We start from the raw sequence: 13909 nt of genomic DNA, 5'->3' as shown, positions 1-13909 counted from the left end.
TGCGACCGAGTAAGACCGAGAGAGACCAGACCGGTTTTTCAGCCTCTTGCGATGTCTTAGGACCAGCTCCGCTGCAGTGAATCCGGTCCTTAGACGTTGCAAGAGGCTTAAAAACCGGTCTGGTCTCTCTCGGTCTTACTCGGTCGCATATATGTGAACGGCGCTCTACAGTCGCGTTTTCTCTGTTTTTAAGATCAAAGGTCTTGTCTGGTGCACTACGGTACACATACAGCGCTGGCGATTACTTTGTTTTATACAAATATTTCGCGCAATATGATTAGACTGATGTCTTGCAACGCTCTGATGTAGATTCTATGGAGGATAGTTTCACAGGCGCAGTAAATGTTTCCATGAATTTGCTCGTTGCTCATTGGCCTAATCGTCCCGAGATGCACCCTAAGTGGTTTTCCAGACACTTAGAATATCACTTAAGATGAAATTTACATTATAATGTGCAAAATATACCATGTGTCAAGAACCAAGAAGAAAAGCTACTACTGCAGTATCGCTACCGCAGACTGGTAGAGCGTAGCCTAAAGAAACGACCCGAAGAATTCTGGCGTTATGTGAAAGCGCAAACTACGAAAGAGTCTAACAATATAACTCTGCGTAACGGGTCAGCTATCGAAATGTCACCAAAATCTGTTTGTGAGTTGTTTTCGCATAATTTAATTTCATGCTTGACCCTTACCCGTGCAATGTAACATCACTTTCGACGATTGTTTACCGTTTACTACTACTATAGTTCATGAAGTGATTTTAGCTATTCGAAAGCTGAATTCTAAGTTATCCACGGCTCAGATGGTATTTCCGACTTTAATGTAAAAGGACGTGGCGGATGCTTTGCTCCTGTTCTTGACAAAGTGTGCAACTTATCAATATAGGGAGGTAACTTTCCAGATAAATGAAAAGATTTCATAGTTATCTCAATTTTGAAGTCAGGTGAATTTTGTGTTGCTATTAAATATCGCCCAGTATCTCTTCTCAATGCATTTTCAAATGTGTTTGAAAAAATGGGGTACAATCGTTTGTATAACTATATAAAAAAAGGTTTGTTCCTCTCCAGCACGGTTTCTTCACAGGTAGATTCGCTGAGACTAATGTGTGCACATTTTTTAATCTTGCTTTGCCAGTTATTCAGCGTTGGGGTCAAGTAGACACAATATATATCTGGATATGTCTAAAGCCTTTGATGACGTCAATCATGGGCAGTTACTGCTGAAACTCAGAGACAAATGGTCTCAGTCCTGATTACATTACCTGATTTAGGAGTTATCTTTATAAAAGACAGAACTGGGTGTAAGAGTATCTGACTTCTTGTCTCCTCCCTTCAATTTCATGTCAGGAGTGCTTCAGGGCTCAAACCTTGGAACTTTGTTGTTCGTTGTTTTATAAATTATTTGGAGTAGTCCGTAAGACTCTCTCAAGTACTTATGTTTTCAGATGACATTAAGTTGTTTCGGCAGGTCACCTCAATCACTGACTGTACCATACTGCAGGACGATCTTCTTTCGGTTCTAGAATGGTGCAGTTCCAATAAAAAAAAAACTTTCAATCCCCGCAAAAACAAAAATTATGTCGAATCACGAAAGTATTCCCTGAAAAATGAAAACAAGAGGGACAAGGGACAAACACAAATCTCCAAACACAGCTAGGCGAATGGTGTGCGACCGAAAAAGTCTGCCTGGTCCGGGTATCAAAGCCGGAATAATCGCATTATAATCGAAAGTTATGTCCCTGTCAAGAAAGCGCAACAATTTATCGTATGTATACGTTCTAGAAAATTAAACTATTGTTCGGACCACGCAGGTACCGGACCTAGGTGTTCTTGTGGAGGGCCACCTTCTTTTCTTTTCTCGTATAAACTCCATTATCAGCCTGTTTTTACGTACGCTGGGAATAATGCCTCGTTTAACTAGAGCTTTTATCACTCACCACTGTCTTTTGTGACTATATGGTACCCATGTGCGATTGAAACTAGAGTTTGCATCTGTTGTCTGGAACTTCGTTATATCAGCAAGTGAAAGTGTGTAAAATATTCAAAAGCGATTTGTGCACATTACTTACGACATATATTTTGGTAGAAAGTATATTTATGAATTTTATTCGATTTTAGCCGAACTAACACTGTGCACGTTATGTGAAAGATAGTCTGTTCGGGATGTTAGTTTTTACAAGGGATAACTCATAATACAATAGGCAGTCTGCTCTCCTTACCTCTGTTCACTTTTGTATTTCATTTAGAACGAGCTCTTGATATCTGAGAGTATTTTACCCATACCTCAGTCTAGATGCATCACCGGTTTGGCGTCTCCAACATATTTTAAACACCAAGTTTACTGACATCGATATTTTGAGTACAAATCTGTCTTCTGGGAACGATAATTTTTATGCATATTTTAATTAATATATAGGCATGCTTGGGTGCTTTCATATTTTACACAACTCTATACAGTGATATTTTTTCTACGAATTTGCAGTTTGAGCCCCACAAGTTTAGGCGTGTTATTTATTGTGTACTTAAAGTGCCTGTACTTAACCCAGTAGACTTTCGACCTGTTGGTTAGAACAAGAAAATAATAAATATTGATTGTTTGATGGATCAATGATCACCTGAACTTAGACAAGGAGTAGCAGTTTAACAAGCCTTTTTTTTAGAAGCGACGCTGAACTTTAAAACATCCAGTAGGTATCTTTCGATAAAACTCAGGGAGCTCATGTCATTGTTCCATCGAGGAATATAACTGACGTGAAAAATAACAGAAATCGAAAATTGATCTTCGAAAATACTCATCGAATCATGAATATTGGGAGTCGATGTCTAACAACACAATATACGTATTGTTGTCAATCAATATGCATCAATTTTAACACCTGTATTTGTGGTGAATATGTAATTCCAGTTTCGCGTTTTACTGCAGAGGCCTTCGGGCTGTTGGTAAGCACGTGAAAATGAAACATTGAATATTACAAAATTAATAAGTGTGTCTTTTTAATGAAACACACATAAAAGAGATTGAGCCGTCAGACCTTTTACTAACAATAGGCGAGCTTGCAATACGCATTTTTAACAGAACTAAAATTTGAAGGTCCTCAGGTTTACAAGAATTTAACATATTTTTATTTGTGTTTATTTATCCGGATACGTGTAATTTGTTATATAAAGCTTAGAGGGCTTTGAGTCGAAAATTTGCTTACCTGAAGAGAGACATTTTATTATGCTTTTTGTATACACTGGCTAGTTTATTCAGCTTTTTATTAAAAAAATGTATACTTAAATAATAAACGAAATCTCAACGAACATGCTACGTGAATTCAGTACTGATTTACCTCTTCGGGCTCGCTCCATTGCTGTTATGTCAAAGCGATTTGAAGTATTGGTTGATACGAGGTGCCCATTTGGTGCCTCCGGTGATATATCATTTCCTGTAGTTGGTTTAGAGTTCATAAAAGTGAAATTATAAGATGAACGCGGTATTACCTTTCAATCACTCAGTGAGAAACAAAAAACTGGATAAATGCATCAAACAAAATTTAAACACTTTTTTTTTAATTTCGATGGGAGAGTAGCAATATTCATTTGTATTATTGTTTCACTCGGACTTATTGCAATTCCTTGAATAAATTTACAATGTATCCAGTCACTGAAGTTTGAACATAAAGATATATGTTTTTGTTCGATATTGCACCTATCTGAATATTGTAGAAAAATTATGTGAATGATCTGTTAGTGAAAGATACCATAATAGAATATAATAAACTAACCTTAGTGAGCGCTAGATCATTGCATTGGGAATGCGTTGCATCTTTTTATAAATACCTATGAAATTGTGAAGGTTACTTGCATCTTTCTTTCTGTGGTATGAGATCGCGGTTTGTAAAATTCAAAAAGAGGAAATGCCTTTGGTAAAACGACTAATATCAGTATCAAATTATTACTGAATGTGAAAAATATCGATATACATTCGTGAATGCAAATAAAAATGCGTTGGCAGCTAAATACCTTCTGAAGATTGTATCTCGATTTCAAATATTTCATGGGCCAGATGTCCATCTGGACTGCGTTCGGCAGTGTCTGAGGGCGATATTCTCAGTCGGTCCCCAATCATTCCTTCCTAAAAATAAATGCAGTTTTAATTTTTTTACTCTACCCCCACACTACTCGTGACCTTCTCTGTGTGCAAACTGCAAAGTAAAAAGAAAATGACAGTACATAAACATTGAAAGGAAAGTAGTATCACAGACCACAAACGCGTCATCATGACCAGTACAGGATTCTTAGGAATCGTTAAGAGTTTAGTCACAACTGCCAGTGCAATAACGCATGAGACTACATTCAAGAATAAATATTTAGTTCATGACCATGAACAGTCTTTATTCGAACTTTATCGACATGTTTTATATCCGTTACTTTTACGTTCACTTATTTCATGAACTGTACGTAATTTTTCTGTTTTTATGCAGAACTGCAGCATACGGGTTTTTCCCGTTCAATGTTAAAACGATTATAAACTAAAAGAAACTTGAGTGAGTTTAATAAAAAGTATTACGTCAAAGTTAAGCATGAACCCTTCCAAAGAATGAACAGAGAAGCATGTAAAAGAGTAGTATTCAAACAATATAAAAGAGCCACATTTACAGAATGTAATTTCCTGCATGAAGAAGGATCTAGTTTACGCAAAAACATTACTGATTTTTGTGTTTTGCTGAGATATGGTGTGTTAACAACTATAACGTTTTACTACGAACAGTGCTTTTCTCAGACATTCCATTGTATGACAAGTTTTAAAGGGATACTGAAGCGAAACTTGAAATACACCTATTATGGTCAGAAATAGGTTCAATATGATCAATGATATTCATAAATCATAATCGCGCGTTTGTATTTTGAACGGATGGCTATATTTTTCACCCTGATGGGCCCGATTGGGCGCGCGCTCAAAAATCGGCCATCGGAGAGCGCGATGCGTCTTGGGATATTGGGCGCATTCGTGACGTCACTTGTGCCGGTCGGGAAAGGCTACGGCGTGAATGTTGTGGTTACGAGCGTTGCCACTTGGAGGCGCGTCGACGATTTACGACCTGTGACAACGTGGCCGTTTGAGATGTGCAAGGGCTGCACGCACGCTGCACCACGGGACCACGGCAAGTCGGCAACCACGGCAGCACTGACAAAACCAGCTCTGAGGCCGGATTCTCAAAGCGAATTCACGACGAAAAAAGTGAGTACGACAAATTTGAGAAAAAACCCGTGCTCTCGAAACGAAATTGTCGTAACCTTTGCGCAGGTTACGACAGAATCCTACGACAGCTCCGAAGCTGTCTTACGCACTTTTTGCGATCAAATCAACAAGGCCGACAGCGTTGCTCAGTTACTTGGTATCGGCCACCAACGGACATTTATCTTTCTTCGTGCTCTTCTCGTGCGTCCCGACTTCAACCAGCAAGAAAAAAGGAAGGAGTACTTAAAACAGACCACGATCAAGAACGCAGGATCCACAAACACACGAGAAGAGCTACAACAGCCACGATTCTGCCGACCGAGCGAGCTCGGCAGAATATAGTAGGCCTAGCAGCAACATCGACTCGGCGCACCGTTGCTCCGGCGGTCCTTGGCCAAGACCGTCTGTCCATGACCTGCTGGCCTGCTCTTGTGGACCCTTACCGGATGAGTAGTTTGATCCCTGAACTAAATTTCAGAGGTCAATATTTTCCCCTTGTCATCTCGATCTCCTTGTTTTCCGAGACAGCGGTGACGAACGCTGTCGTCGAAAAGGGACTCTCATTGATTCTATCTCCTTGTTTTGTGTGATATAGAGCTCAAATAAACGCCATGATTACCTTGGCAACTCGGTATGTACACTCTGTTATTAGTATGCCATTTTTATTCTGACTCGACGCTACGTCACTGTCGAGCTATAGCAGTTCGTGGGAGCTACGCGATGTCGGTCTAACCTTTCTTTGCCGAGTGTCATGTCAGTATCGAGTTGCAATCGTAAAAGATCGGTCCAGAAGCGCTTACCGAAACGCGGTCTAACAGAGCGAATCCAGCACTTCGATCAAACGCGCGTGTCCGCTCCGAGTGTAAACAGGTATTTGGCATTTGCGTGGCTCTTGCTGACACCCTCGTAGTTGAAACATATCCTTTTTAACGTCGGCTTGCAGCTCGCGACTCGCAGCAACTAATACCGGCCGTGCCAGAAGCATGCTCGGGCCGTGTCGTGCAAAGAGCCGCAACGAGAACGAGCTCACTGTGGCCAACTACGCTTTGGCTTTCTCCGCCAAGGCTTTGCGAACGCGTTCAGGCCTAGGCAAATTCTGCCGGCACGCCCTATTGCCGCAGAACGGCGCTGCTATTTTGGCAGAAGTGATGTCACGAGAACTTCCCCCCATCCACCAGATGAGAATTTGAAATCGTTTAATTATGTTTAAAATTAGTTCTCCTGTGTTTTACAGCGCAATATTTATATTTCCGAGGTGGTGCCTGTCCCTAGCCCATATTTATGCAACAAGATCGGCGCTAAAATTTCGTTTCACTACCCCTTTAATGACAAGGTGACACCTGTCAAAGGAAGCAAACAATCCTATTACTTGTGTGAGCGAACTGTGTGACTCTTTGAATGCGTAATTGAGCGTACCGCATTTTCTACAGAATTGCTCACTAACCCGAAATGGTCATTGATGAATAGGATAATAAACATATAATTAAAACAGCGCAAAAAAACAAACATACACAAGGACAAGTATAAGAGGGACATAGACACCGCGCTGACTCACGACTTACTCTCTTGTTCGTCTTCTGTAGAACACATCAAAACAAGAAGACAAAAAAAAAGGAAAAGAATCTCACATGTAGGACATCTGCACTGTCATTTGTCATCCGAATTTTGTTTAACAAATACCAAATTAAAAAGAACACAAACGTTGACGCATAGGATATTTTCAATAAATACGTAGCACTGCGTGATTATATAAAACGATATTATAAAAAATAGGAAGAATAAAATGGGTCGTGCACGTAGCGCTCTCAGAAATGCACAAATGGTTATTTTAGTAGAGAAATTTTAAGATCTCGTTTCGGTCTTGTAAAAATTAGAAGAATATGTGTGAAGACTTTAATATCGCACATGCTTCTGCCGTCGGTCCGTATCGATTGTAAAATGTTATGAGAAAGGTTTTCGATTGAGTTGAAAATATTACTTGCACAATTTAACTTCTGTATAATAAGTGAAATCCTGAAAACCTACGAGCAGCCTGAAAGCAGAAAACGTTCCATCAATTCCACCTTTTTAATCGAGAAAGGGGGAAGACCTCCTACTCTCTATGGAGAGTAGCTCGAAGACTCACACTTGTGGGAAGAGGAAGAGAAAGAGCGCCAGAAGAAATTGATTCTGTTTGTCGGCCTTTAACGTGAGTGTTATGACGGTAGTAAAAAAAAAAAAACGTTTACACATTTCTGTTATGCGAAATTAGAGCGCAACCCTTTTGGTATCTTCATTTTGCGATATACTGTGCTAAAGAAATAGAGAAATAACCATATAAATGTGCACATCTATATTACTCTCCTGACACACTGGTTCCGCACCCTCCTCCTCTTCCGTGTCTTCTTCCTCCTCCGTACCCACCTGCTCCTTATCCTTCCCCCCTTTTGCTTTGTACCCTCCTGCTCCTCCTCCTCCATACCCTCTCCTCCTACACCTAAATACCTGCCCGTCGCCTCATACAGTTTACCCGCAATATTTAGCTGGAAAATTGACACCACGCCACCTCGACACAAATTAAGTTTCCCCGATAAATTTAGCTGGAAAAATGACCTCACATGAGTTCGTGTTATGTAAAACTATGAACAAATTCAGCTTCTCCGCTATATTTAGCGGAAAAACTGACGTCACGTAACCTCAACACCAATTCAATTCCCCGCTAAATTTAGCGGGGAAACTGAAATGGTGTTGAGGTCATATTACGCCAGTTTTAGCGCTAACTTTAGTGTGGAACCTGAATACGCAGTGCTGCATTATGGGACGTTACAGACCTACACACCAATTCAGTTTCTTCGCTAAATTTAGCGGGGAATTCAAATGCTGATAGGTCTGTGACGTACCATAATGCAACGCGCGCGGTTACGCCGACAGCGATGCCGACGCGACTATACGCGGAAACGGTCGCCTAAAAGCTGCGCTCGAAAAAAAAAAAAAAAAAAACCAAACGCTTTTGTGTAAATCTGTTGCCCACCGGTCGTTCGCCGGCGTCGTTCACTTGCTACTTTCAACTACATCGTAGCACCGCTCGAAAGAAGCCCGTCCACACTTGCGACGCTTTATGGCCGAGCGCCTTAAAACATTTTAAAACCTCTTACGACGACATAACGCACTGGCAGGCTGGCGCCATCTATGCAGTGATTCTGGAACTGCCTTCACTAGAGCAAAGGTTCTGCGGTGTTTGCAAGTTCGAATGTTCTTACTACTTATGAGAAATGGTCGTTTAAAACATTGACAAAAGTGTTTCAAGCCAAGAAAGAAATATGTGCAAAAAAAGAAAGATTATATACGGCACCAGAATCTGTTCCACGGATACCTGACAGATGGCGCCAGTGTATTCCCTCGTCCTAAGAGATTTCAATAGTCCTCAATGAGCAGGGTCCTAAGAAGTCGCCAGTGTGGGAATGGGCCTTGAAATCACCAAACCTGACTCCAGGCTAGGTTTACTCGTCTGCGTCAGCGACGAATATTTAGCTTTTTACGATTTTTTCTTCGTCATTTTTCACACTCATCGAGCCACGTTTTAAAATTTGGCTGAGTACGCGAGCTGGAACGTTTCTCTAGCTATACTACACCCTCCAAACTAACGCTTGTAAGGCATTTTAGACGACCCGAAAACATCGGTTTCTCAACTTATCGCGCTGCAATTCGCTACAAGCTTGTAAGCAGGTGGTGCAAGTATGCAGTGAAAAAATTAAAAAAAGTACTTACCTCGTTCAAAAAAAGAAAACATAGTTTTGGGCAATTTACGCTACCATTTCGCAGACGGTGCTCGCGTACAGAGATGCGCTGCTAACAGATACTGTACGCCACGTCGAGGGAGAGACGGCCAATCCGAGTTCTTTTACAATATCGTTTGCTATTAACCCGAATTGGCCGCCGCTCCCTCGACGCGGCGTACGCCATCTGTCGGCCGCTCTTCCCTGTACGCGTGCATCGTCTGCAAAGTAGCGGCATTAATTGCACAATGTTTGTTTGTTTTTTTTTTTTTAGCACGATGATTTTTTTTTTTACATTTTTACTGTAAAGTTTTTTCACCAGCTTGCACCTCTGTAGCAAATTTTAGCGCGATAAATAAGCAACCAATTTTCATGGGTCGTTTAGAGGGCATTAGAAGCTTTAGTTTACATGCTCCATAGGACTGATTTTCAAGGAATGTGGGACGTAGCCAATTCTGAGAATTTTATGATCGCTCTACAATTCCGGCATTAGTCAATTAGAACACCGAAAAACCAATCACGAAACAAGAAGCTCGAACATCAGAGGCCTCGCCCTGCGTTAGTTAAGCCGTCAAAGGGCATATGCACCAATTTCGTGGGCTCATTGGAGCGAATACCCAATGATTGGTGCCGGTACACGTATACAAAGAGTTCTCGAGAAAAGAAAAGCGTTTTCGACCCTGGTAAATGAGCGATGCAGCGTAGAATGCTGAAACTTAGTGAGAAAGAGACATTAGCGGTTGGGACAGAATGGGAAAGCTTGAGGACTTAACGTTAGCCGGATCAAATGATACTTGAGAAAAAACAACATTTCCAATGAGCCGAAGTCCACCTGAGCCTAAAACCCCCATAACAATAAAAATCCTTGTGGGTGCCTTTAGCATCCATTTCAATGAAACAGGCCTTGTCAGCAAGAAAAAAAAAACAATATTCTCTTTCTTGCTGAGAAGTGTTTTTCACCGATATAAATCTCACGACCGTTCACAATATCATTTATTGTTTTGACGATTTTAGGCATAGGTGGACGTCGACTCATAAAAAAAACAAAAAAACATTGTTTTCCCTCAGTCATATTTTAATCCAAGCAACGTTATATTCTCAAGCATACCAAGTATATTATCAGTGTTTCGCGTTCTATCCCAACCGCTAGCGTCGTATTCTCGAGGAGTGTGAGCTTTCTGGAGTGCATACTTCATTTATCCGGGCCGAAAAGCACCGGTCTCTTTTCTCATGAACTCTCTGTATATTGCCTAGTGTGTGACGAAGTAGGAAACATCCGCGGACGCCAGAATAGAAAAAGGGTTCGAACGCCGCTTGGCCCAGTCCTTATTTTTATTAACCTTTGCTATCCTAAAAAGTTCCAGGCCACTCTCGGCTGCTTTTCTGTGTTCTCTTTTATTGCGTCCCAGAACGTACCGAGCGTAGAAGAGCAGCGGTAAAGCGCTGGTTCACAAGTCGCCTTTCCGTCGCCGACACAAGATGCTGGTACTTTTCTCAAGGTTTGTAGGAAGAAGGTCGCCTTATTAAAAATGCATTTTAGGTTTTCACGTGATTGTAAGTTTCTGTCTATAATATTATACTATACCGGGTGTTTCTGCGAAATCTAAAATCAGTCCGAGCCCTTGGGGGGATGAGGAGAAAAAGCAAAACCTTTTCGGGACCAAACTGCTCGCCAAAACAAACGTCAGGAGTTGCAAAAAAAAAAAAAAAAGCATAGGACTGTCTAAATAATTACACATATTTCACGGAAATTTTTATTTGTGAAAATAAATATATGGGTTTAACAAGAAACTTGCGGGGCGACATCAAATGCCCCTGTATCGGTCAATTTTAGGAAGACTTAAAGAATCGTGTAAAGCGTGGGAGCGCACTAAATTTACTACTCGTGCTGCAGGCATAAGACTGGGGATGCGAAGGGGCAGATCATAAACGTATTACCTGTGTTTTCACATAGTCAGCATTAGTGACTGCTGCACGCGTGGTTACTCTAGCGCATCCGTACAAGTTGTACGAACTTTTGGAAATGTTCGCTAAAACACTGGGCACATGCTATAATAAAAGGTGCCACTTGAAAAGCTTAGCACAGGAAAAAAAACTATCATCAAGTGCCTAGTTTTAAAGTTTCGAATGTTATTGTATTTTAGGCTAAACGTTGTTCCCATACCACACGAAGTCCGTCGGCGTCGGATACTATAACGGCGGCTCCATGTTGGGTGTCGTGATACAAGTTCTTCTCAATTACTTCTGATCGTATCTGGAAGTCACATTAGACCATCATAAAACAACAAGAATGTTTAGGTGCAAAAGCCTTTATTCAAACTGCAATGCAAATATTATGGACCATAATAAAGCTCAAGGCGAAGAACTTAATTGGTTGATTGTTTTTTTTTATGCTGCAGACATTAGAAGCTTTATAATAAATGTGCTTCAAATATGAAAACACAATAAAAAAACAGCAGAAATTGATAAATCCACCACGTATTTCGATTTCTCGACATACGTGGTGGTACAAATTGTTTATATATATATTTTTTTTTCAATATTTGCTTGACAGCACGTATATATTTGTATTAGAGCAACTGAGATATCAGTATGGCTTCTTTGAACAAAAATGTTTGTTTTTGATCACTCATTGCCACACAATATTGATGTAGCTGCCAAGAAATAAGTACACGTCACTTACGTTGCGTGTGAGCATAGTATCCTCATCAAACGATGACAACTGAATTGTGTCCGAAAACACAGACGTTCTTCGTAGATTAAGCACGAGGTCCTGGTTAATTCTTAAGGTGAGCTGGCCCGCCGAACTCCTTTCTTCGATAAGCGTCGGGTAAACTTTTCCGGCTTTGAGGATCCCTAGGAGTGTAGAAAAAGCGCTTGGTACGATTGTGTGCAGTTTATACACTCTAAGAAATATGGGGTGTATAGCGATACACCCCTTGTCCCATATGTAACACCCTAAAACAACAATTCGACATTCAGTCCACAGACGTCAAACCGACGACAGTAACTTTCAAGAGCTTCTTGATAGTCGACCGATAAAACTCAATAAAATCGCTAATGTACGCATTAAAGGCTACAGTAAGAATCAAGATTTTTCGGCCCCGCTGTAAAACCTCAGTGGTATTTTTTTTTCTAGTCTTTTATACACACGTTAGCTATTTAGTACGTTATATACAACAGCTATCAAGCCGCTCGTGAAAGTTGGTATCGCCAGCTCGACGTCAGTGTACTGAACGTTCAAAAGCAGTTTTGGGGTGTTACATATGGGACAAGGTGTGTACCCCTATAAACGCCCTATTTCTAAGAGTGTATCTCTATGCAATTTTCATACATATTGCCTTACAAGTTGGAGTTGATTGTCTCTTCAGAGGAAAGTGACTTTTTGTTTCGTGGTAGGAAAATGAAGAAGCAAGAAGGAGAAAGCATCCAGAATGGCAAAGTATGAGTTGGGAACTTTCAACACTTAAGCAGAGAATCATGGATGGACATTGTTCAGGACGGAAAATTTGCGCTTCTAAATATTTCGAGTGATCGCGGGATATTTATCCGAGAAAATGTTTCATACTCAATCAATTACAATAACTTAAATTGATATGTTTGCATCGTTGGGTTAGTCTGTATGTTTGGTTACATTACACCGTGAACTTACATCGTCCGAAAGCGTCAGGCATTTTTGCAGACATAGGACACACTCATCTCCTTAAATTCGATTAAATTCCTACAAAAACATTGTGATAACCTTCAGATGTATATTTTTATTTAAAAATCAAACAGCATTGGTGCTGCGGTTGCTTGATTTCAAATGTCGAGCATTGTCCGCAAATGTGTTTATAAAAAATATAAAATTAACTATATAATCAGTGGGTATAGTTCGTTGTGCTAACCTAAAAACATTCCATAGGTGGGAATACTTGACTAAAACACAAAAATACACTTACCGGCATTGCAGATCTGGCTATGATATATTGCGCAATATAGGACTATCAGAACGGGAATCGATCCTCGCGCCATTCTAAACAATAGTAACTTTGTTTCTTTACAACAGGCTAAAGACATTAGTCGCTGGTAGCCTGTGAATTTATAATATTCATGAAAGGTCAACTTTCTTGCATAGAACGTATTCAGTGTGCGTCATGGTCACCTCTGTCAAAGATCGCCGTGCACTTGTTTATCATCGTCAACGAATCGTTGTATAGGCCGCTGTACCGCCAACTCATCGTGCCGGTCGTTGCGCCTACATGACCTTTCTTGACTTGTCTAGATGCGTTGAAAAGTGGCATGGGGGGGGGGGGGTCAAGACGAACTTCCGTACAATTCATAACATGACGTGTGCGTCGTTGTAGTACGCATATCCTCAAAGAAATAAACCCACAAAGCAGCTTAATATCTAGACTCGGGCGGCAGCCGGATCAATGGGGTTCTGCCGGGCGCGAACGTATTGGGGTGTGGTGAGGCACGTTCACACGGAATAAGACACCCTAATCACATAGGTATACATAGATATTGCTATATAACGGTAATCAGGAAGTAGTGGCGGCATCTGGCGAAGCACATTTGCACATTTATTTTTAGCGCCTTGGTATGCCATGAGGTCAAAGCCGACACTAAAAGCTAAAATTAAAAGAGGTATGCTGTGATTTGTCCAGCGGTGTGGTGTCTCAAAGTTTCACCTACCTTACCTCATTATCTGAACTGTCATCAAAAAAAAAAGTTAAAATTAAATCAATTCGCTACGCATTTACTCGCTGAAGAGCTGTTAAGAATGGGAATGACCAACATTATGTATGTTTTCTTTCCTGGATTATATAAACGTTAGCTCTCCTAATGAGGGAAAATTAGTTTTTCGGGCACAATGCATCATAAGAGTTGGGCGTTATCGCCATAAAAATGTATCCCCATTCTAGTAAACATATATCTTGTATTTGTATT

The 13909-nt window shown here is 40.7% G+C and overlaps 1 protein-coding gene across 1 annotated transcript in view; it reads right to left on the bottom strand.

Moving 5' to 3' along the window:
• Window positions 1-12991, bottom strand: part of LOC8035413 (venom metalloproteinase antarease-like TtrivMP_A) — a 37841-nt gene extending 24850 nt beyond the window's left edge. Inside the window, exons 1-5 of the mRNA XM_040218964.1 lie at window positions 12919-12991; window positions 11661-11833; window positions 11142-11231; window positions 4004-4115; window positions 3331-3426 (exon numbers count right to left, since the gene is read on the bottom strand). Of these exons, the coding sequence (XP_040074898.1) occupies window positions 3331-3426; window positions 4004-4115; window positions 11142-11231; window positions 11661-11833; window positions 12919-12991 (544 nt within the window). The remainder of the gene's footprint in view (window positions 1-3330; window positions 3427-4003; window positions 4116-11141; window positions 11232-11660; window positions 11834-12918) is intronic.
• Between the last annotated feature and the right edge of the window lie 918 nt (window positions 12992-13909).

This window comes from Ixodes scapularis, unplaced genomic scaffold, assembly GCF_016920785.2.
Source record: "Ixodes scapularis isolate PalLabHiFi unplaced genomic scaffold, ASM1692078v2 PGA_scaffold4__175_contigs__length_147842914, whole genome shotgun sequence".
Taxonomy (NCBI): Eukaryota; Metazoa; Arthropoda; class Arachnida; order Ixodida; family Ixodidae; genus Ixodes; species Ixodes scapularis.
Note: the sequence above shows the minus strand (reverse complement) of the source record. Positions and strands in the feature narration are given on the sequence as shown.